The sequence below is a fragment of the Pangasianodon hypophthalmus genome, chromosome 4 (genome assembly GCF_027358585.1).
Source record: "Pangasianodon hypophthalmus isolate fPanHyp1 chromosome 4, fPanHyp1.pri, whole genome shotgun sequence".
Classification (NCBI taxonomy): domain Eukaryota; kingdom Metazoa; phylum Chordata; class Actinopteri; order Siluriformes; family Pangasiidae; genus Pangasianodon; species Pangasianodon hypophthalmus.
In genome coordinates this window covers 3,845,450-3,871,128 of record NC_069713.1, presented here as the reverse complement: position 1 = coordinate 3,871,128, position 25,679 = coordinate 3,845,450, and the positions used below count along the sequence as shown (strand labels likewise).

Sequence of the window (25,679 nt, the reverse complement as noted above, 5' to 3'; positions counted from 1 at the left end):
TGGAGCGATAATGCTGTAAAGAACACGAGAGACATCAGAGAAAGCTCTTCTGATGGAGTTTTATCTAACATACTACCACAACGAATAAGTACTTCTGGTTACGTTAAACTTTTACAGTGATACCAATAATGAAGACGAGCACATTAGAGGCTTAAGTGCCTAATTCCTGAAAGGACGAATTATGAAGTGTAACATGTGGTGAGTTGATGAGGAAAGACAGGAAGGAAGAAAACACAGAGCAAGGCTCAGACCTGAAGTAACTAAAAACATATAACACAGAGAGAATATAAAAAAGGCTAATTAATTAACAATTAACACGAAACAGGTGAACACACTCAGGTAGCAAAACAATGACAGGACTAAAACTGAAACCAAAATCATTATGGGCACATGGGATGGTGTTCATCACCATAGGAACCATAATGTGAAGGTGAAAACTGTGACATATATACTCTTATTTCTAAGAGATAAAAAATTTATGAAACTGAAAAAAAGCCTAAATTTATTAATTTTGTTATTTCATTAAATCATTAATTAGCCTTTCTAACACTCAAGATGGCATTACAAAGTATGTAACACAAAAAAGAGTAGAAAAAGAGGAATAATATTGTGTAAAAGGAAAAGTTTTTGCTTGATAAATAACAGTTTTAATAAGAGTTTTGTCAAAAAGCAAACTATAACATTCACTCCTTAACCTTCATGTTCTTTTATAAAGTTTCCTACTGAGAGAATTTTATTGCTAAGATTAATAATACATTAACTGACCTTGTAGACGTGATTTCTTCTTTTCCCAGCGATTAAACATTGTGTGTGTATCAGGTTCACACACATTTTGCTGCTCATTAATCAGGAATGTCAGAAATGTTAACTGAATGAAAGGAATGAGAATTGTTAGCATTGCAGCTCAAGATTCTTACGCTCATATGTGCGTGTAAGAGCGTCGCAAATATGAACATAACAAGATTGTTGAGTTTACAAATATTCAGAGGTTTCTCCTAATGATGTTTCTTTGTTCAGAGTTTAGTTTGTGTTCTGTCTGTGCATCTCTGACTTCCTGTAATTTGGATGGCAGGTTATACGTGGCATGATGACGCTACACAGCAGGTGATATCCAGAGAACTGCTAGCGTTGCGTAAGATCCCCCTACGACGCCTCGGTAAAAACCTTCCAGCTTTCAAGTTACGGTAAGTTGGTGAGTTTGTGTTTCAAGGCAAAGTTATTATTTTATTTTATTTTATTGCATTTTTTTTTTATTTTAAATGAATCAAACACTACTAAATTATGAGTGTTAGCATGTTAAAATTTGGCACTAGTATTTCATTCATCGGGTGTTAGCAACCAATAGCAATGATATAAAAAAAAGTTTAAAGTTTCTATGTTAGCAGATTTCAGTTATTGTAAAGTTATCACATTTTCTATAATTTCTCTATTACATTAGAATATATGATTATGCTGATATGGCTAGCTAGATAAAGTTACCACAGGAAGTTACTGCTAGCTAAAGTCACCACAGGAGGTTACTGCTAGCTAAAGTTACCACAGGAAGTTACTGCTAACTAAAGTTACCAAAGGAGGTTACTGCTAGCTAAAGTTACCACAGGAGGTTACTGCTAGTTAAAGTCACCATAGGAAGTTACTGCTAGTTAAAGTCACCACAGGAAGTTACTGCTAGCTAAAGTCACCAAAGGAGGTTACTGCTAGCTAAAGTTACCACAGGAAGTTACTGCTAGCTAAAGTTACCACAGGAGGTTACTGCTAGTTAGAGTCACCACAGGAAGTTACTGCTAGCTAAAGTTACCACAGGAAGTTACTGCTAGCTAAAGTCACCAAAGGAGGTTACTGCTAGCTAAAGTTACCACAGGAAGTTACTGCTAGCTAAAGTCACCACAGGAAGTTACTGCTAGTTAAAGTCACCACAGGAAGTTACTGCTAGCTAAAGTCATCAAAGGAGGTTACTGCTAGTTAAAGTTACCACAGGAGGTTACTGCTAGCTAAAGTTACCACAGGAGGTTACTGCTAATTAAAGTCACCACAGGAGGTTACTGCTAGCTAAAGTCACCATAGGAAGTTACTGCTAGTTAAAGTCACCACAGGAAGTTACTGCTAGCTAAAGTCACCAAAGGAGGTTACTGCTAGCTAAAGTTACCACAGGAAGTTACCGCTAGCTAAAGTTACCACAGGAGGTTACCGCTAATTAAAGTCACCACAGGAGGTTACCGCTAGCTAACGTCACCACAGGAGGTTACCGCTAGCTAAAGTCACCATAGGAAGTTACTGCTAGCTAAAGTCACCACAGGAAGTTACTGCTAGTTAAAGTCACGACAGGAAGTTACTGCTAGCTAAAGTCACCACAGGAAGTTACTACCTAGTTAAAGTTACCACAGGAAGTTACTGCTAGCTAAAGTTACCACAGGAGGTTACTGCTAGCTAAAGTCACCACAGGAGGTTACTGCTAGTTAAAGTTATCATAGGAAGTTACTGCTAGCTAAAGTCACCACAGGAAGTTACTGCTAGCTAAAGTTACCACAGGAAGTTACTGCTAGCTAAAGTCACCACAGGAAGTTACTGCTAGTTAAAGTCACCACAAGAAGTTACTGCTAGCTAAAGTCACCACAGGAAGTTACTGCTAGCTAAAGTTACCACAGGAAGTTACTGCTAGCTAAAGTTACCACAGGAAGTTACTGCTAGCTAAAGTTACCACAGGAGGTTACTGCTAGTTAAAGTTACCACAGGAAGTTACTGCTAGTTAAAGTTACCACAGGAGGTTACTGCTAGCTAAAGTCACCACAAGAGGTTACTGCTAGTTAAAGTTACCACAGGAGGTTACTGTTAGCTACCTAAAATTAGCAGAGGAGTTTAGCTAACTTATCAAACGTCCATTACTGAGAGTCTCTTGCTCTAAATCAGCTTTTTTCCCTTTTCAACAGTCTGATTTTAACCAAATGTTTAATTCAAAGTAAAGATCTGTAAAAAATTCTCCTCGTCTGCTAGCGCTATAGATTTGCACTGAATTATGGGTATGAATGGGTATGCACCTGTGATATTTCGGAATTATTATTAGCATTCTCAGTACATTATGTTCTTTAGCAATGGAATTTAAACTTGGCCAGTTGAATATGAAGTCAAATGAGTGAGTAAGAACTAATAAATACTATTGTTGTTAGCTAGATTAGCATTATTGGCTATATTACTGTTGTTTTTATTATGGCTAATTGAATGTCTTAATATCTCGAATGTCTAAATGAAGGTGAAAATGTGATGACGGAGTGATTAGCGACATGACAGGATATTTTTGGTCCATATTCCTTTTCCCACAGGGCTCAGATTAGCGATGGCAACAACAGGAAGTACCTACAGGAACTTGGCTTCTTACCTGCAGATGTCACTTCCTCCAAACAGGGCCTTCAAGGAAAGGTGAGAGTCGAACTATCTGTCTTTGTGTTTGCAGAAATGGTGTCATTAAAGGTAGGGACATTAGGGGGAAAAATTAAACAATGCTATATGGTATTGTATATAATTAAGGCATAAGTACATATGAATAACATCAAACGCTAACAAAAAATGCTCTAATATTACCGAACATACTGTAACTACTGTGTTAGCGTAATATCATTAGCATCGCTAAAAACATCAGTGTTCTGTGTAACCTTAAAGAAAACACACGTAAACTTTACATATTGTAAAATGTGCTTTTTAGACACATCACATATTATTTATTTACGTACAATTCATTTATTTTCACGTGATTTTTTTTAAAATATATGATTCATTTATTTTTATTTACTTTTTTTTTTTTAACATATGATTCGTTTATTTTCCCATTTGTGATTTTCTTTTACACAATTAATTTATTTCCACATATATAAAAAAATTATTTAAAAAATTATAAATTTTATAATAAATAATAAATATAAATTATAAAAAAATATTTTTATTCCCACATGTGATTTTTCACATATGGTTCTTTTTTTTTGCACAATTAATTTATTTTCACATTTAATTTTTTTTTTTAAAAATGAACCATTTTTTTTTTACATGATTCATTCATTTTCACATGATTCCTTTTTTTTTTTTTTTTTACATATGATTTGTTTATTTTTTCATTTCTGATATTTTACACATGATTCATTTATTTTCACATGTAATTAAAAAAAAATATTAATTTATTTTTATTTACATATTATTATTATTATTATTATTATTATTATTATGTACATATGATTCATTCATTTTTCACATGTGATTTCTTTACAAATGATTCATTTATTTCCACATGTATTTTTTTTACATGTGGCTCATTTATTTTTATTTACACAAGTGATTTTTTTTTTTTTTACATATGATACATTTATTTTCACATGAATTTTTTTTTACATATGATTTGTTTATTTTCACATTTGTGTTTTTTTAAAAACGTGATTCATTTATTTCCACATATGATTTTTTAACACAATTAATTTATTTCCACATGTCATTTTCTTTTTTTTTTTAAAGAATATGACTCATTTATTTTCACATGTACATTTTTCTACATGTGTGTTTTTTTAACGACGTATTATTCAGATATAACAAGTTGAAATGCACTTTCACATGTCTTTTGCGTGTGATTTATCCGTAAGTGAAAGCCCTGCTGTAATGCTGATGTAAATAAATATCAGGGACTCATAATGCACGCTGGAGTCGCACAACGCTTCAATGAATATTAAACATTGGAGAAAGCGTTCAGGTTTGTTCTCATGCAGCTGGAGGTGGAAACCACAGAGACGACACAAAGACTGGAAACAGCTGTCCAAGAGCAGAAAAGCTGGAGGAGTTGAATAGTTCAGAGCTCCGACGAACAACAGTCCCCCACGGTGCTTTTGGAGGCGGTGTGGAAATCCACCCTGCTGCTCCAGTGTGTGCAGAAACACACGCTATATATCAGCTATTCACTCACACACACTCACACACACTCACATGGAGTTGCACCGAGCACGACGCTGTGCACCTCTCAATCCGAGTGCTGCCTTTATTTCATTTAGCAAAACATTTAGCAAAAAAATGAATACATTATTGTACTCATATTGTACCTTAATATTCAACAGTAAGATATTTCACTGAGATCAATTCTTCATTTAGGTGTTTGGAATTGAAATCTATCCAACTTTTGGCAAACTGTTTCATTTTTTTCACTGTATTTATTTATTTATTTATTTTTTATTCAGAGGAACTCAGAAATTCTACTGTTGGATAGAAAAGTCATTCGGCGAGAAACATCTGAATATTTGTGAACTCTGTGTTCAATGATTTTGTAATTGGTGTCACGTCCCGCTAAGGATCCCTTAAATAATGAACGCTAAACTTCAGAATTAATAAAGGATAAATAACATTAATACAGTAAGTAACACAGCAGAGGAACACGTACGTTAAATGTGTCTATAACAGCATGTCCTGAAGTGTTTTATTCCTTTTGCACCACAGCAACAAAAACACGCCATACTTATATCAGTTTATAGCTACATTTAATGTTCTGCGAGATGCTAGTTCCTGTTCTCACTTACGTTATAGCAGCTATAAACAGTCGTTCCCTCACCAGCCTCTCTTTTTTTCTCTCTCTTGAAGTTAATAAGACAAAAAAAACACAGCTTGTCCTGTTACAGAGAAACCGCAAAGCGTAAACCTGAAACTATGGCATAGTTTTTGGATTAGATTACATTACTTTATGAACAGACACACACTCAGGTTCATCGTTCATAATTTTGAACAATTATTTGACGCTTCTCATTTCCTTTAATCGGAGTTCTAGCTGAGATATAATTACACACAGAAGCGTCTCAAGGCTCGGTTTTGCTCCTCCAGGAGTATCTGACATCCTAAATTGTTACCTAGCAGATCAAAAACAATCCACAGATCAGAAAAAAAAAATCATTTTAATATTGTTTGGTCCTGATTGATATTTAATCCTTTATAGATTTCTCAGAACATTAGGCCACTAACTGCACATACACATAAGAGCTCTATATCTGGGATCACAGCAAATCTTATCAATTTTTTTTTAAGTGTCTCGGAATCGTCCTCTGCCTTCCTTATCATCTACTAACAGATTAGCATTTGTACAATAGCCAAAATGGCACCTTTTACTGACAAAAAGAGGCTTCCTGGTATAATGACCTCCATGGCTTAATGGAACATGGGTAATGTGTTTCCTCTGTATGTGACCATGAAACTGGTTGATTTATAGCTTGCTGCTGTGTTGTTTTTGCGATTCAACGCATTAAATATGTGGGCAGCTTGTGCTTTGAATCAAAACAGAAAGGGTTTTAAGTCATTGTACTTACTATAATGATTACATGACCGTACAATTATGATGGATTATCTCATGTATAGACTTTCTTACTTCTTTGTTTTTTTGTTTTTGGTTATTGAGGTTTGGATTAGACCCATCCAGGCTAATAACTATAAGCATTAAATAATAAATATAATCATTTTGATCATGGTAGGCTGTGATCCATCACTGTAACAAAACAAAACAAACAAACAAACAAAAACCTATAAATTCCTCGGTTATTCTTCATTCCCTGAATGCCATTTTGAGATACGTGATCACATAATAGTCATGCTAAATATGAATCAACCCGAAATGCAGTGAGTTCAATTAACTAATAACAATCTTTATATCAATCTCTTTATATCATCTGTCACAAATTCCCACACGTTTCCCTGGAGTTCTGTCCATGTACTTTTTATTTACATTTCCATGTGCATGCATTGGAGTTTTGTTTCCACTCTGTCTTGTCATACACCTGTTACCTAATGCGTGCACCTTTTCCGAGTTCATCCCTTGAATAGTTTGTTCTTATATACTCTCATGTTCAGTAATCTTTTCACAAAGATTTGTTCATTGGTTGTGTGTTTCTAAACATCAAAAGAAAAGGTTTTTAATTCTTTCTTTTTTATTGATTACATAAACATGAAATCATCAATTTCATGACAAAATTAGCCAAACTCTCAAGTCGTCTCTCTTTCTCTACACTTTATAAATCTGTTGTTTGATTTTTTTTTTCAGTACAAAAGTAAAGGAATGTCTGATCTCATGGATTTGATCATGGAGCCTAAAGAAAGGCCACATCCACCACCATCCACCTCCCTACTCCAGCCTCGTCCAGGCCCTAAAAACTCCCACTGGACTGGATTCAAACCAGTGGACCAAACTGCTCTCCTGGACCGAACCGGCCTCCTCTCCGAGCTGCAGCAGTACCTGTCAGACCCGAAAGAACGACCTGGAGGAGTCCAGTACTTCAGTGTCCAGCACAGCTCTCCTGCCAAAGCAGGGAAAGTTCCTGGTGTTTCAAGGCAACCTCCTCGACCCAGAATCGACAAACTGTTGTTTAGGTCAGGAGCAAACCGGCCACCACCTCAAGACTCCCTCAGCTCAGTGGATGGTAAGAATTATTCTTTAGCCTCCATGATGTTACTTATCGGGTTATGAGCAGGGGTTAGAGTGAACTGGAATGATCCAGAATGGTCTTCTGGCACCCTCAGTAACTTTGAGAGGGTAAACATTTCTGGGGCTGGTGTCACATTTTTCATTCTATTTTTCTCTTTTTCTGCTCCTGATACAAAATAATGTCTAATAACACTCACAAATAATAAAAAAAAACTTGCCAGCTGGCTATGATTAGCTCTTCACTCAAAAACTACATGTTACACTCGGACTTCTTCTATTTTATTATTTAATTTCCTTCTTTTTCCTCCCTCCTTTTCCAGAGAAGTTCATCCAAGGCGTGGTGAAGCAGCTCGGACAGCAGAGCATTAACATGGACACCCTGACCCCGGGCGACCTTGACCAGCTCTCTGAGGTCATCACTCAAGCCCTGCAGGTGGTGGATGATGGGGAAGGGGTCAAAGGTCGTGAGGTCATGGTTGATGATGAGGGTGAGATGAAGAGCAAGTCTGGTGCAAGGGGACAGCTTGGGAAAATGTCTGGAGAGGAGTTCATGCCTAAAGGTAGAAGATCAAACATGTACATTTCATATTTTGTGCTTCTAACTGCAGTAGAAAGGTATTTGGAAAATGTGGTATGTTATGATATGTCAATAAAATTGCTGTTCATTTTATTTCAATGATTTCATTTTTATTAATCATTTCAGTTAAGTGCAAATAATTAGGAAGAATTTTAGTCTGTATTACAATTTATCCTTCTAATCATTACATTTAAATTATTGATATCTCAGACACAAATATTTAACAGAAAAGGTGTTTGTATTATTAAACAATTTAACTGTGCCAAGTTTTTTTCAAAAATAATATTTGTAATATTTGGTGTTTATCATTTGCAGATGGACAAACAAAAGAAAGCAGGCCAGAGTCGGAGGGAAAGGTAAACGACTACAGCACGGTTTCTCGGCATGCAAACATGTCCTGGCTTTTCTTTGACAAAGAACTCCGTTTCTGGCACCACAAGAGAATGATTGATACACATTTTTACCATTAAATGGATTTCTGTTCAAAACTTTATAAATTAGATGCTGTGATGGATGATGATTGCTTTGATACTGAACATTAATTTGTCTTGGGAGAAAATGGGACTGACTCAATGAGCAGGCCGTAGGCGTGTGCCAATATTAAAGTTTCAGATCACGATAATTACCAGACCATTTATCACGATATACAGTATTATCAGGGAGTCATACGGAAAAACAGGGAAGATTCCGATCGCCCAAATTTCCAAAGCTTGCCTTAAAGACATAAGATGAAGCTGTTTTTTTAGGTCTTTTAAGATTATTACTCATCATACTGTACAAGATCCCCATGAAACCAGATTCTGTGGTAGCGTGTGTTCTCCATGTCAGATTATACCATGAAGATTCTCTAACGATAGACCTGTGATTAACGAAAATGACTATGTTCTGCTTAAGTCATTGATCTCGCACAAACACAAAGATCTTTCAACGTGAGCTTGAGAAGCTCTTTAATAAGTCCACTAGCATGTTTTGTTTACGTTTCTCCATCACCACTACCGTCTTCGTAGCTGTCCCGTAAGTTTCACGTCATCCTGTGCAGTTCTCCGGTTGATGGATTTCAGATGAGCGTCATATCAGCACTTACACTCAAAGATGAGAACTAACAGGACTTTCTCATCAGCTGGCTTTGGTCCCAGTGGTACTAAATCATTATGTGTGCTAAGACCACCGATGTCAACTCATGACTCATGATCAAAGAGCTCCTTTACTAAGTGTGAACACTAAATCTGGTCCAAAATCATGCTGTGTAAAGCTGAAAAGGACATGACTTCAATGATCCTATAGCTTCTGGCTAACTTCTACGGCTCAAAGCAAAGCTAGACCCTATTTCCCAATTTCCTGCTCTAACTCAGCCAATTCCCGCCCTCCAGCCAGCTCTGCCCTATCACACGACAGCTACCAACCAGGGAGGGTATAGGCGAACACGTGCTTCCTCTGAGACCCATAAAGCCAGCCAACCACATCTTTTCAAACTGCTGCTCATGCTGAGTGACAGAAGCGAAGCGCTGTCCACCTGCTTCCGCATACATGATCTCACAGACACCCACGATTGGCTAATGTCACTGTGATTGACAGGGGAGAGAAAGTAGAAACCATTAAACATTTTGTGGGTCACATCCAGTGTTTATTTTCTCTTTTTATGTATTCCTCGGTCTGTGCTTCGGCTCACTTTAGCAGCTAACGTCTACAAAAATCGACACGTGGCATGTCTGACTCACTTCCTGCAGTCAAAACAATTCAGAGTCAAGTGACTTTCTCACTAGAGTTCACCAAGTTTCTGTCAAATACACTCAGCGCTACATATGTGAAGGCACCCTATCTAGGCAGCCTCCTCTGAAATGACACACATGAGGAGTGATGATATTTTGGAGTGTCCGTGATAACTACTTTATATGTGTCGAGTATCACAGTATATTGTGATCAGTATAATATTTACTGGCCTTGCTGGAGTGTATGCTGAGGTTTTTTCAATATTTATTCGAGTGATGGGTTCCTCTTTAACCTTCTTAACAATCTCTAACCAGCAGTATGCACTTTTTTTTTGCAGGACAAAGTTTTTATCAATCAGCTCCTGGACTTCCTGGACAGGAACTCAGGCCCTGAGGCTGCAGATCATCCAGATCATCCCCAGGAAGAAACGTCCCTCCGAAGCTCCTTCAATCTTCCACAAACTCCTGCAGATCTGAAATCAGCTGGAGTGGAGATTGTTCAGAGTCGAACCACTCAGACCAACGTGGACTTAACAAAAAAGAAGATGGAGCCAGACACGGTGGATCTGCAGCCCGCAGGAGATGCTGAGGTGGAGCAGTGGCTCCATGGTGAAGAAGCTGTGGATGCAGATGCTCAGCGGAAGCAGAACATTGCAGAGGAAGAGGATGTGGAGAAGAAAGGTGGACATGTGGAGAAGAAGTTCAGGGTGGATGTGGCGGCGTACTCCACCCCTCGGGACGATGGATACTTCGGTTACATCATCACACAGGAGTGAGTAACCACCTGATCACTAGCGCAGAACCCTAACTAGGGAACAACTGATCAATCGAAGTTCTGGATTCTGATTGGTCAGAAGGAGTTGATTCATTTTCAGTAACGACTGTGTATAGCTGCCGCACCTTCAACTTGTCGTCTCACACACTCGCACAATGCCACTGTAACAGTTCTCTCCCCATAAAGAGCTAAATACAAAGCTTTCTCTGGCTCACACACACACACACACACATTTGCAAGGAAATAGCCTTGTAAGATTTTCATTCTCACCTTGCGTGTGTGTGTGTGTGTGTGTGTCTATACATGTGTTTATCTGAATGTAATTGTACACATATATAAGCGTAAATGTGCGTATTGATTCCTGTGTGTGTGTGTGTGTGTGTGTGTGTGTCTGTGTGTGTGTGTTTGTGTGTGTGATAGAGAATCACACTTTACAGGAATCCCATTTGCGCCTTATTGTTTGCCTTGTTGTAGGAAAATGCGAGTGATTTATCAAAGCGCTGAAGGCACCTGAGCCCCTTCTTCCATCCTCTCCCCCCATCACTTTACTGTATCCCTCCATCTCTCCACCCTCTCCCTGCATCCCTCCACTCTATCCCTCCATCTCTCCATCTTCACCCCATCCCCCTACTCTATTCCTCCATCCTCTCCCTCCATTGCTCCAACATCTCCCTCCATCCCTCCACCCGTTCTCAACCTTTCCTCCATTCACTCACTCCATCTGCTGTCAACACCATTTTCCTCCATTTCTTTCCTGCAACCTTTTCCTCCATCCCTTCATCTGCTTCCTTCATCTCTCCTTCTGCTGTCATCCTCCTCTTCCTCCACTTCTTCATTTGCTTCCACCATCAACTTTCTCCATCCATCTATCTGCTGCCATTCATCTTCTTCCTCTGCTTGCTTCCTGTGTCACCCACTCTCTCCATCCCTGTATCTGTCACTATCCATTTTCTCCCGAATCCACCCTTTTTCTTCATCCACCCGTTTGCTTCCTCCATCCATATGCTGTCAACATCCTCCTCCATCTGTATCCTGCATCCACTTCCTCTATTACTCCATCTGCTCCCTCCACCATGACATTTATTTCATTCCTGCACCTTCTTTTCCATTTCCTTTATATGTTCTCCTTTCATCAGCTTCTTCCATCTGCCTCTTCTATTCCTCAATCCACTGCCTCATCTTTCTATCCACTCTACCCATCCACTTCCTTATTTTATCCACTTCCTTCATCTTTCCATCTCTCCACCTGCTTTCTCAATCCCACTTTCTGCTCCTTCCATCCATCTGCTTCCTCTATTTTTCCATTTTCTCCCTCCATCTTGTTTCTCCATACCTCCATCCACTTCCTCATCCACTCCCTCTATCCTTGTCTATTCACTGATTTAATCCATTCCTTTCATCCCCCATCCACTGATGCTCTTCCTTCAGTCCTCCATCATCCCCCTTTACTCTGGTCTCACCATCCTCTCCCTCCATCCACTACCACACTCACTTCTTCCATCCCTTCATTCCTTCAATGATTTCTCCATCACTTCCATCCACTTTCATCATTGCCTTCAGTCTTCCATCTGCTCCTTTTATCTGCTTCTTCCATTTGTTCCCACCACCTCATTTCTCCACACCTCCATCTGCTGCCTCGACTCCTCAGCCATTCGCTTATTTGATCCAGTCTCTTCATCTCCTCATTACCCCATCTGCTTCCTTCATTCCTCCATCTACTCCCCCTTTATTTCTCACCCTTTCATCCATTCGCTCCCCCACCTTGCTTCTCCATCCCTCCATCCATCCGTCTATCCCTCTCCTCAATCAATCACTTTAATCTACTTCCTTCATCTTTCCTTTACTCTTTCTGCTTTTTCCATCCACCCCCTCCATCCCTTTTCCTGCTTCTTCTAATTCTTCATTTGATCCTTCCGTCATGTTTCTCCACACCTCCGTCTGCTCCCTCTATCTACTCTCCTCATCCATTCGTTATTTTTCCATTCCTTTCATCTCCTCATCTCTTTTTCCCATTCTCTTCATCTTTTCATACTTTATCTCCTAGTTTAGATGTTTATGCATCATGTAGCCTTCAGTAGTATTTTTGTGTGTTATTATTATAAAATTTTCACTTTGTATTTTAAAATCTTTTCTGCCTGTCTGTCTGTTTGTCTCTCTCTCTCTTTCTCTCTCTCTCTCTCCACCTGTCTAGCTCTCTTTCAACTGATCAAGGTCTTAACCTGATGGAAACCTTGGCTAAAAGAGCTAACCTACGTGTGACCGACTTCCTCCAGCTCTCGTAAGAACACACACACACACACAAATATGTTGATAAGAGGAGATATTGGCCCCCTGTGTGTGTGTGTGTGTGTGAGTTTTGCAGTGTGAGTCAGTGTGTATGTGGGTGAAAATCACATTTCTGTTTGGACTGATTGTTCATTTTAAAAGTTGCACTGTGTAACTGCGTTTGACCTATAGGAATATTGACTGTGTGTGTGAGAGAGAGAGAGACAGAGAGAACGAGAGAGTGTGTTTGATATAAAATAGAAAGTGCGTAGGTGTGTGTTATTTTTTTTAAGCCTCCCCCTTGGTGGAAAGCTGTGGCTTGATTAGCGAGCGTTTCATAATGAGTGTGTTGTGCGTTTAAAGCTCTGTACTTTTTTTTTTTTTTAGACAGGAAAGTGACATTAAAATCCAAAGGCCTCATTTCACTACAGATTTCTTATAATCAAACCCTCATTACATACACATTTATATCTGGTCTTCTTCTGAGTCTGCTTGCACACCTGTTCATCTGTTTACTGACTGCAAATCAGAGCAAAATTGATTCTTTTGGTTCGTTTGTGATTTAGGGTGATTTAGTTTCACACTGCACAGCATTAAACAAAAAAACCAAAAAAACAAAAATAAACCAAAAATACTGTGGGGCGTGTACGCTGGAAACATCTGCATTAATCTCTTACTTACTATCTATCTATTTATCTATCAACCTATATGTTTATTTATCTCTGTCTTTCTCTCTCTCTCTCTATCTATCTGTCTATCTATGTGCCTGTCTATTTCTCTCTTTCTCTCTGTCTGCTCTATCTATCTATCTATCTATCTATCTCTCTCTCTGTCTATCTCTGTCTGTCTATTTCTCTCTTTCTCTCTGTCTGCCTGTCTGCCTCTCTCTCTGTCTCTATCTATCTATCTATCTATCTATGTGTCTGTCTGTCTATTTCTCTCTTTCTCTCTGTCTGCCTCTATCTATCTATCTATCTATCTACCTATCTATCTATCTATCTATGTGTCTGTCTGTCTGTCTATCTGTCTCTATCTCTCTGTCTGTCTGTCTATTTCTCTCTTTCTCTCTGTCTGCCTCTCTCTCTGTCTCTATCTATCTATCTATCTATCTATCTGAAAGGACAAATGTGAATTCAAGCAAACACATGACAATAAATGAACAATCTCATGTGTACAAAAACTCTTGTTAAACTATAAAGAAATAATGATCAACTAAATCCTGTGAAAATAAATGAATCATGTGTAAAGAAAATCATGTCAATCGTGTAGGAAATCGTGTGGTTTTTAGATACTTGATATATCATGTTTTACACACTTTTAGATGTAGTGCATGTATTTTTTTTCACGTGGTCACATAGTATTGATATAATCACATGTGACGTGTGTGTGATTTGTCTTTATTCTACCTTCCAGGGCAAATGAAAAATCATTTTAAAGCGGTTATGTGAATATTAATGTTACACAACATTAACTACACACTGGTGTGAATTTATCCTCCCTCTTCTCTTTCTATGACATTCCATCTCAAACTCGTGCTTTTTAATGACTCAAGTGGGAGAATAATGTGCGTTTATGCTCTGTGTTCATGAACGTAGGACTATCCTTGAGCTCTGATAGTTTAGGATGACTCATTTTTCACTCAATGCACTCTTTTCCAGAGTTTATATCACTGTGTTCCTCATGAACCCTCTTCATGTGCTGAGATAGCTCAGACAGCTGCAGAAATCAACGAGGATAGCTCACAAAGGTTTGGAGTGAAGTCCATGCTTAGTGTTCTTACGTCTGTTACGACTTGAACTCGCCTGCGTCAGAATTGCTATAGGTTTATGAGATCGTGTCATAGCTTGTAGATCATATTGAATAGAAATCCTTGGGACATTATCGCATGGCAAAGCACGCATAATACCTCTGTGTTGTTCATTACATTTGATCCAGCATGGCTTACAAGTCAAGCACAGAGCTGAGCAGTTAAGCATTAACGTCTTTTACTGTATAACCCGATAATACTTATACTCAATATTTATAGGGTAGTTCCAAACAGAAAATGTAATCATAGAACCAACCTGACTGAGTTTTCATATCATGTATATATTTGGCTTCTATTAGCCAGTAAATAGACACTTTGGCTGACTTCCCAGAGCCAAAATGTATTTAAATAAAGTACCTATATCATCACAATTTATATCACTAACAAATATGGCAGACAAAAACAGCTCTAATGTCAAAAAATCTGACTTCCCAGATGACTCATATTTAAGGTGATCAACAAAGAAATTATACCAAACCTTCAAAACCTTTCAGGAATCCATATTTGGGAGCAACAGTGTGACCTCTTGAGCTGTCTAAAAACCTAAACCTGACATCACTATAATTTAGATCCAAAACTGATAACTGTATATTCTAGCATTTGTCCCTAAAACATGCCTACAGGTTAGCTTTTGCTAGTGGGGTTTGCATTTGCATGCTAATTTAGCTGTTTCTTGCTAGGTTAGCTTTCGCTAGTTACCTTTCACTCAGCGCTTTAACTTTTCCTCACAAGGCTAGCATTCTTTCACTAGGTCAGCTTTCACTCCGACAGTTAGCTTTCACTATCTAGATTAGCCATCACTCACTATAACTACTGTATATTATATACTAGCTTACACACAGAGTATTAGCATTTACCAAAAAGTTATTGACCAAAGAGTGACCCCTGGAACTATAGAAAAATCTAAAGACCTTAAAAAACAAAACAAAATGGCGTGCCCATTAGAGCCAAAGGGGTTAATTCCAATGATTTATCTATGGAGTAATATACGGTATAATCTATATATTAGAATATATCCTCCTGTATCTTTTTGTCAGGCCCTAAAACATGATCACAGATGGACCTGGTACTTGAAATTGCCTCTAGAAAGTTTTAGCTAATATTATGTAGCCAAAGCTAGGCTTTCGTCTTAACCTCATTAGATACATCAACACTAAGATGATCAGAGACAACTGGAAAGTAGAGCAACACATTCAGAAACTAGAAACTATATTTGTACATGTTTCTGTATCATCTGATTACCTCAGCAACCATGACAACATGCTACAGTTTAGCCTTGTATCAGAGGATCTCCGTATGTGTTCACTTCACAGTAAAAGATATCACAGGTCAGAACAGCCTTAAGGCCAGAGGATGTTAGCATAAGACAGTGAAGGCCAGTGAAGGTCAATGGAAGCTAATGCAGGGAGGGCGTAGGATGACACAATGCCAAAGAGTGTTAGCACAGTAAGTAAAGGTTATCAGAGGTCAGTAGAGGCTTCAACAGTGCTGGTTTGAGCTAAACCAGTGCTGTTGTAGGATAATAGATCTTCACATAGGCTGTGTGTGTTTATGTTCTTAGGTATAAAGGACTCAACCAGGCTCAAATTTCTCCATCAATTTCTCTTGTGACATTTGTGGAATGTTGATTTTTATTTTTTAGTGGAGTAAAATGTAGTCTTTGTGCAAATAAAGATGGAAACACTACATTCCTGAAGTGACCTGCTTCACAGCGGAATATATGTAGACGTACGATGAAAGTTGTGGCTACATGGATCATGGGATTTTTTTTTTACCCAAAGAATCCTCGGAGGCGTAGTTGTTGGCTTAAATGAATTATTACAGAGGGCCGAGCATACAGCTTTGAGGAACACATATATTGATGATAATAGAAAAAAATCCTTTTTCACCTCTTAGATTTGATTCTGCTTCATTTTTTTAAATTCTAATACATTTATGTAAGTATATATGCACTTTGGTTGCAAAGCTGATGGACTTTTCTGACATCTTCCATTTATCTGGTCCTAAACCTGCACCTGTACCTATTAAATAGCCTATTATTCTTTGTTTTATACATTCCTGTGTTTGTCTTGTGCCTTTGCAAAGACTTTCACATTACAGCATATCTAAGCAGTTTCCAGTATTTGTACATTCCTCATTCCTAATTTACTCATTTCCTAGATTCCTGCATACCTTGTTTCTCTGTTTGCCGGAATTCTGGTTATTTTATGGCTTTGACCTCAGCCGGGCTTTCAGGTAATGATTATGGATTTGTCTCTCATTACCATGGCTGCCTTTGCTTTTGATCAAGCTGCCTGCTCTGACAGCATTCTTTAGAGAGGCCTACATAAAAAGAATCTGCAATTACATCCCCGCTGCCTCAGGCTCCCCTCCGAGATCTGCACTGTCGTTCTTGACCTATTGCCAGGCAGACAGACACAAAAGTAGAACGTCAGAATTAAATCAGGGAAGGATTAAGAAGGGAGAGGGTAAGGCCTTCTAAGATTTTATTAGAACTAGGACTGTTGTTTTGTCCATTTTTAGGACTAAGAACAGTAGTAGAGGAGGAGTGAAGTAGTCCAGGGGCCAAGCACTTCTTCAAGATATCTGTGAGGCTTCATAGCCAATTAGAATAGTGGGTTAATGTGGCAGGGATGCTAGGTGTGAGGTGGCAGATTTGAAGGTAGGAGGTGTTAAGTTTGATTGAAGAGGTGATAGGTTGAGGGGGTGATAAAGTTCCAGGTGAGCTATTTTTATATTGGAAGGCATTGGGTTTGTTAAGGAGAAACAAGTGGGCTTTTTGTGAAAATGTGGGCTTTTTGTGATATCCTTTTACTGTTCCTATACTAATGACCATTTGCTCTGGTCTGCTGGAGCCTTCACTGACCTGTTGTTCCAACATGCTTTGATTGTATGCTGGTAGGTAACAAGACTAGAAGGAAGAAGAAAGGGAAAATTTTTGGGAGAAACAGTTTTCTGTTAAAATGGGAAAGAGAAGGAAGTGTAGGCCATGAAGGCTCTGGGGGATGGCGTTACAATATTTGGTTCTGGGGGATGGCATTACAATGTTTGGGTCTGAGGGATGGCGTTACAATAGGGCCTTTCGCAGCGTGGGAATCTTTTCATAGTACCTGAACTAATTGTGGAACTACCCACTTTTTGGCTTTTTCACATCTCCGGAACTGGGTGCAATTTTAGTACCGGACTGCCTTTTTTGAGAACCAGATTAGCTCCTACTGCAGAGCAGGGTCTAACCAGCACAACGGGTCCTATCTGTGATGTAAGTAGATGTTGATTGGCCAAATGCATAGGAAAACGCCCTCATCCACCATGATTTAAAATGCCATGTAAACATACATTCCATGTCCATTATTGTGAAACCCGCAAGACACAACAAAAACATAGCTCCGATCACAGCGTCCTCCATCCTCCAGTTGTTTACGTTGTTCTTCTTTGTTTCCATTGTTGAACGCCGTGCACAAATGACGTCGCTGTCGACCGACTTATGTCACTTCCTAGTGCCCACTGTCAGTGCGAATGCAACCCTTTAAATGGTACTGGGAAATAGTTCACGCAAAATCGCCCAGTACTTTAGTACTGTAAATTTAGTTCTCGAACTAAAGCGATGCGAAAGGCCCTAAAGTTTGATTCTGGGGGATGGCATTACAAAGTTTGGTTCTGGAGGATGGCATTACAATGTTTGGTTTTGGGGGATGGCATTACAGTGTTTGGTTCTGGGGGATGGCATTACAATGTTTGGAGGTGAGAGCGCTAAAAGACTGATGTCATTGTGGTCTTAGGCACCACCAGTAGACCAGTACTAGTGGACCTGAGAGTCAGAGCAGGGGTATAGGGCACAGGAACTCAGAGCGATAAGAAAGGCAAGAATTTAATTCTCTGTGAGAGAAGTAGCCTGTGTAACTGTTGGAGTACATGGGTAAAGTGTGCTGAATGTTTGGCTAAGTGAAGTTAGCACCCACTCCCTATTTCACATAAACTGGAATAGTCCTTAGATCTTTAAGAAAAAAAGAAAGCTTGTTAGCTACTGGTAGCTGCATTGGTGTACATTTGCTAGGTCTCAATAGAACAGTTACTCACAGACCCCATATGTTGTGGTCAAGTATGGAGCAACGACTCATGAAAGTTGCACGGCAACCTTCTGTCAATGATGCTTCGCAGTTGGCGAGCTCTGTGTCCTCTAGCTAGCCAGGCTTGCTCATCCTTTCCCCTAGCCTTACCTTCAGCAAGCTAACCAACGAGGCTTTGTCCTGTCTATTTAGTCCAAAAGTAGCTAACTGCCTGGTGGCTTTGGTGAGCCTCATAAAATTAAACAAATAACTGCCTCACACAGTTCCTTAAAGGCAGTCTATGCTTATAACTTGTAACTTCTATGCATCTACCATTCACGTGAAGGCACTTCTGGTTTGTCCACCATTTTCACTCTCTTATATCTTCGAAAACACACCTCCTTCAACTCTCACCAATCATGCAAATACAGTTTCCCACTTACAAATGACTGGCTGTGATTTGTACTGTACCCTCTAATCAGCATGAGTCTGTCATGACAGTATTTTCCCCATTAGTTACCAAGTGAAAAAAATAAAGAAGAAAATATTTATATGTCCTTATATATTAAGTTCAGATTCTAGTACTAAAGGAAGCTAAAGTTTATACTTTATGTAAACATGTGATAATCAGTAGGGTTATACAGGAGGTTTTAAACAGAAACGCCAAAGAAGAAGGAATTACAGTAATCTAAGTGTGAGGTTTTGAAAGCATGAACCAGGGTTTCAGCATCTTTGAAACTAAGTAAAACCTGAAAAGATTTTCATGAGTGCACCTAATATGGCATTGAAACAAGTGTTTTGTCAAAAAATGATAGCTAGATTGCCAAAATTCTGTTCATATAGGTAATGTGTCATTGTGAGATATTTATAACACACAAAAAAGGTGGTGTCTTTACACTAGTTTGAAGTTATGAAAGAGAAACTCCAGGCATGACGTAGGAGTTCATGCATCGTCCAACCAGCTGGGGGAGTGATGTACCCACTCAAACACACACACACACACACACACACACACACACACACACACACACACACACAGACGACTGTTTCAGCATCTCCCACACACTTTTATACACACAGGAGCAAACACTTTCCACCAACATCCTCTGTTGCTCTGCAATATTGCCAAAGCAATTACAAGGTGATAACATCTATAAGAGCAATGCTAATAATGCTACTAATAATAACAAAGCATGTATAACAAGAACACTTTCCATCTCTCTCCCCCTACACACACAGCGTTTTGTTCTCGCTCTGCATTATCACGCCGTATGAAGCCAGGGATGTGACATTTCACAGGTTCAGTAGGTTATCTCTGAGGATGGCAGCGTGAGCGGGAGAGCGCTGTATTCATGTGCTTCCAAGGCAAGCGTTTTATAATTCTGATACACTGCCATGAATAGAGAGCAGGTCTAGGCCATGCTAGCACAGAGGTATGCTAGACTAGCAGAAGGGTTGGGGTTAGTTTAGGCTAAAACAGGAAGTTAGCAAAAGGTCAGTGAAAGTATTAGCTAAGACTGAGCCAATTTAAGCTCCCTAGCATAGGGCAAATTGACATTAGGAAGGCTGGCCCAGGGTTAGTGCGCAGCTAGCACAGGAACAGTGGCTGTTAGCATAAAATCAGTAAAAACTACAGACGATCACTGGAGGTTAGCACAGGACTATTCTATAGTGGCTTAGGCATGGCTATCCTAGCACCAGTTTAGGCTAATATAGGGCTAGCAAAGACTAGTCAGTGAAATGTACAGCAAACCAGTGAAGGATAAAGCCAAAAGATAGCAATATAACAGCAGTCAAGGTTGGCGTTGGTCAGTAGAATCAAAGGCCAGACCAGTTTCTAAAACAAGCAGAGCACACATCAGTAGGAGGTAAAACAAGATAGTAATTGCTAGCCAAGAGCCAGTAGAAGCTAATACAGGGATGAGTAAGTGTTAGTACAGACTAATAAAGACTAAAACATGCTATAAAATCTTAGCATAAAATCAGGAGACAAAAATCAGTGGTAATAAAGCTTCGACATACCAGTTTAGGCTAATACAGGCCAGGCAAAGACTATCCCTATACCAACCAAGGGCAGCTGAGGCCAGTACTACTCGGTAAATGCTGAGATAGCATCGTAATTGCTAGCAAAAAGCCAGGAGAAGCTAAGACAGGGTAAGTGAAGGCTAGTACAGAGCAGTATATTAAAATAGGTACAACAAAGACTATAAAATTACCAGCTAATATAAGGCTAGTCAAGGCTAGTCAGTGAATGCTATAGCAGGACAGTGAAGGTTAAGGAAATGTGAAAGCTAGGTTAAAAGAGAGCAGTCAGTGAAGGCTAAATCAGACCACTGAAGTTTAGGGCCATGCTAGCAGGGCCAGTTAAAGCTAGGACAGGATCTGTAAAGACTAGCACATGTCATGTGAAATGGCTAAGACAGGCCAGAAAAGGCTAGACAGGCTAGCATAAAGCCAGAGGATATTAAAATAGGAGCAACAGAAACTCATCAACGGACCAAGTTATGCTAATATAGGACTAATTAGTAAAGGCTAAAGTTTAGGGCCAGGTTAACACAGGGTTAGAATAATATACATACCTCTGAGGTTATGAAGTCTAGCATAGAGCTAGTACATAGAAACTAGCTTAGGACCAATTGAAATTAGCATTGATATAGTTAATGATATGGCAGAAAAGTGGATGTTAATTAGCATATGACCAGTGAAGGCTATTATTGGTCAGCTAAGACATGCTAGTAGAGGCTAGGACAGTGCCAGTTTAAGCTAAGACACAGCTAAGCTAACAGAGACTAGCACTGGACCAGTGTAGGCTGAAGGTATTAAGAGGTGAGTGGAGATTATGAAAGAGCAGTAGGAGTTAGCGTTAGCATCAGTGGAAGCTAGGACAAGCTAAAAACGCTAGCTGGTGGTACTGTGTGTGTGTGTTGGGACACAGCAGTGGAAACCTGAGCGTCGTGGACATAAAGGTGAGTGAGTTTCATTTGTGTCTCTGCAGGAATGAGACGAATGTGTGGGCTGAGTTTTATTACTTATGAACCTCAGGATCTCTCCAGCATTGTGTTTCCTGTGAGGAGAGGGGGCGGGGAAGTGGGCGGGGACGTGGGCGGGGTCAGGTTACCTTTCCCTCCGAGAGAAAGTTGAAGTGGAGACTTTATAAAGAAGTGTTCCAGCGTGTGAGTCACAAGGCTGACAGGTTTCACCTCTCACCTCCCGCAGACGTGTGAATGGGATTTTCTCTGCTGACAGATCCATTCCCTGTTCCTCTCTCTCTCTCTCTCTCTCTCTCGCTCTCTTTCTCTCCATTTCTCTCTCTTGCTCTCTCTCTCTCTCTCTCTCTCTCCATCTCTCTCTCTGTCTCTCTCTCTCTCTCTCTCTCTGTCTCTCTCTCTCTCTCTCACTGTCTGTCCCTGGTCCTCTCCCTTGCTCTTGATTTCTGTCCTTTAGTGCTCTCTTTATACTTTCTTCAACTAACTTCCACACTGCTCCACTTGTACGGTGCTGCCGTTAAATTTTCTTTCTTTCTTTCTTTCCAACATTTTGTTTCCTATAATCTTTCCATCTTGTCAGTTTCTTTCTTTCTTGCTTTCTTTTCTTTCTTTCTTGTTTAATATCTTTTCATTTTCTTTTCATTTCATTTTCTTTTTCTTCCCTTTTCTTTCTTTCTTTCTTTCTTTCTTTCTTTCAAACATTTGTTTTCTCTCTTTTTTCTATCTTCCCTTTTCTTTCTTTCTTTCTTTCTTTCTTTCTTTTTTTTCAAACATTTGTTTTCTCTCTTTTTCCTATCTTCCCTTTTCTATCTTCCCTTTTCTTTCTTTCTTTCTTTCTTTCTTTCTTTCTTTCTTTCTTTCTTTCCATATTTCAATATTCCATTGTTTTCTTTCTTTCCAACATTTGTTTCCTATAATTTTTCCATCTTGTCAATTTCTTTCTTTCTTTCTTTCTTTCTTTCTTAAGAGATGCATTCCTTCATCCTCTCTCTCTCGGTCTGTCTGGTTCTCGCTCTCGCTCTTGCTCTCTTCTCTCCTCCTGTCATCTCTTGCTCTCAGACTCTTTCTCTCCTCCACTAACTTCCCCGTGTCTCTGCTCTGTGAAGGAGAAGGAATCTCAGAATCTTGTCCTCAGATCAAGGCTGATTTTTTTTTGCTCCTTCAGAGCCGTGGAGACTCTCCACGCCGGGCGTCATTTCTTTTGGGACTCTGCCATCCCTCTTTCCTTCCTCTCACTGTCTGATCTAACGCTGACAGCCTGCATGTCTGGAGGTGTGTTGTTGAAAAGCTACAGATCAGGCAGAGTTTTACTCTCCGTGGTGTTGAATTCTCAGTTTGTGAAAGCATTTCTGTGACCTTGTCCTTCTTAGGCGTTTAGTTCCACACTGGTGGCTCTGTGGCTGTGTGAGTGTACTGACTACATCACACATTAACCACCTTCAGGCTTAATCCCCACCCACCTGCCACGCCTACTTCCTCCTGCGCTGGTCTGATTACTGCACTGATCTGATCTCAGCTCTCATTGCACTGGTCTGATCTCAGCTCTCATTGCACTGGTCTGATCTCAGCTCTCACTGCACTGGTCTGATTTCAGCTCTCATTGCACTGGTCTGATCTCAGCTCTCACTGCACTGGTCTGATTTCAGCTCTCACTGCACTGGTCTGATTTCAGCTCTCACTGCACTGGTCTGATCTCAGCTCTCATTGCACTGGTCTGATCTCAGCTCTCACCGCACTAGTCTGATCTCAGCTCTCACCGCACTAGTCTGATGTCAGCTCTCACTGCGCTGGTCTGATGTCAGCTCTCACTGCGCTGGTCTGATGTCAGCTCTCACCGCGCTGGTCTGATGTCAGCTCTCACCGCACTAGTCTGATCTCAGCTCTCACCGCGCTGGTCTGATGTCAGCTCTCACTGCGCTGGTCTGATCTCAGCTCTCATTGCACTGGTCTGATCTCAGCTCTCACCGCGCTGGTCTGATCTCAGCTCTCACCGCGCTGGTCTGATCTCAGCTCTCACCGCGCTGGTCTGATCTCAGCTCTCATTGCACTGGTCTGATCTCAGCTCTCACCGCGCTGGTCTGATCTCAGCTCTCACCGCGCTGGTCTGATCTCAGCTCTCATTGCACTGGTCTGATCTCAGCTCTCACCGCGCTGGTCTGATTGTTTTTTGTCTTTCAAACTTTTGTTTCTTTCTTTCTTTCTTTTATTTTTTGTTTCTATTGTCATTTCCATCTTTTTGTTGTTTTTCTCTTTTAAGCTTCTTTCTTTCTTTTTATTGTTCTTTCCATCTTTCCATTGTCCTGTTCTTTCTTACGTTATAGTAGCTATAAACGTTCTAGCAGTCGTTCCCTCTCTGTCTCTCTTTTGTCTCTCTGTTGAAGTTAATAAGACAAAAAAAACACCTTGTCATGTTACCAGTGGAGACGCTCACTTTACCCCAAACCCAGTTCTCACCTGCGTAGCTCTTTCTGTACGCGAGCTTTATTACTGTCAGTACTGCGGATGGAATAAAGGCTGCTGTAACGCTGTAACTGATGAGGAGGTTGTTTGTAGAGAGAATCTGAGCTGCTCGTGTGAAGCGACTGTAAAAGTGAGACGTCACGTCACGTACCGCTGAACGTCCCAAACACACACACACACACTGTTATTTTTACTTACAGCAACACTGCAATCTTATCAATGAAACATTTATGATTCAACATGTTATAAATCTGCTCATATTCACTCACTAACAAAACTCGCTCTTCACCTGCACTCTGTCCTCCATGTTTCTTTATGTTTCTTGCTTGTAGCTCAAACCTGCGATCTGATTGGTCAGGGGAACACTTTTCTGAAAAGTTGATTTTTTTCTTTAATTCACACACACACACACACACACACACTCTCTATACACATACACACAGATACACAGAATATTTCGAGACCTTTTGTTCTGAGACTTTGTTCTCTGTCTTGCTCAGGGTTCTGGGTCCTGCAGTAACGTTCAGAGTGAAGCCCAACGCTGGGAACATCACCACAGCACTCCTGGCCCGAGTGGCAGGTACACACACACACACACACACACACACACACACACACACACAGCTGCATTTCATTGCTCGATCTACAGTCAGGTCAAACAAGCAGCACATTATGAAATCACTGCAAAGTAATAGATTTTTGTTAAATTTAATAATCTTTAAAACATTGAACAGAATGTTGTGGAATTTAACTGCCATCTGATGATGTCACAGTGGGATTTTTATCAGCTGCTCTGCTTTAAAAACACACACACACACACACACACAGTGCAAGTGTATACTGTAAGGCCCTCTTCTCTCTCGTGATGATGATGATGATGGTTGATGAGGATGATGCTGATGATGATGAAGATGATGGTGGTGGATGATGAGGATGATGCTGATGATGATGATTGTGATGATGGTTATGATGATGATGGTGATGATGATGATGATGGTGGTGATGGTGATGATGATGATGGTGATGATGGTGATGATGGTGGTGATGATGGTGACAGTGGTGATGGTGATGATGGTGGATGATGATGATGGTGGTGGTGATGATGATGATTGTGATGGTGGTGATGGTGATGATGGTGATGATGGTTATGATGATGGTGGTGGTGATGAAGATGGTAGTGGTGATGGTGGTGGTGATGATGGTGTATGATGATGATGGTGGTGGTGATGATGATGATGATGATGATTGTGATGGTGGTGATGACGATGATGATGGTGGTGATGGTGGTGATGATGATGGTGATGATGGTGATGATGGTGTATGATGATGGTGATGATAATGATGATGGTGGTGATGATGATGGTGATGATGGTGATGATGGTGTATGATGATGATGGTGGTGGTGATGGTGATGATGGTGGTGATGATGGTGACAGTGGTGATGATGATGATGGTGGTGGTGATGATGATGATGATTGTGATGGTGGTGATGGTGATGATGGTGATGATGGTTATGATGATGGTGGTGGTGATGAAGATGGTAGTGGTGATGGTGGTGGTGATGATGGTGTATGATGATGATGGTGGTGGTGATGATGATGATGATGATGATTGTGATGGTGGTGAT

The 25,679-nt window shown here is 40.0% G+C and overlaps 1 protein-coding gene across 1 annotated transcript in view; it reads left to right on the top strand.

Moving 5' to 3' along the window:
* ptprn2 (protein tyrosine phosphatase receptor type N2) overlaps nt 1–25,679 on the top strand; it is a 235,150-nt gene that overhangs the window by 74,829 nt on the left and 134,642 nt on the right. The window contains exons 4-11 of the mRNA XM_053233318.1: nt 1,073–1,184; nt 3,318–3,414; nt 7,046–7,421; nt 7,747–7,986; nt 8,319–8,359; nt 10,051–10,484; nt 12,679–12,765; nt 24,553–24,632. Of these exons, the coding sequence (XP_053089293.1) occupies nt 1,073–1,184; nt 3,318–3,414; nt 7,046–7,421; nt 7,747–7,986; nt 8,319–8,359; nt 10,051–10,484; nt 12,679–12,765; nt 24,553–24,632 (1,467 nt within the window). The remainder of the gene's footprint in view (nt 1–1,072; nt 1,185–3,317; nt 3,415–7,045; nt 7,422–7,746; nt 7,987–8,318; nt 8,360–10,050; nt 10,485–12,678; nt 12,766–24,552; nt 24,633–25,679) is intronic.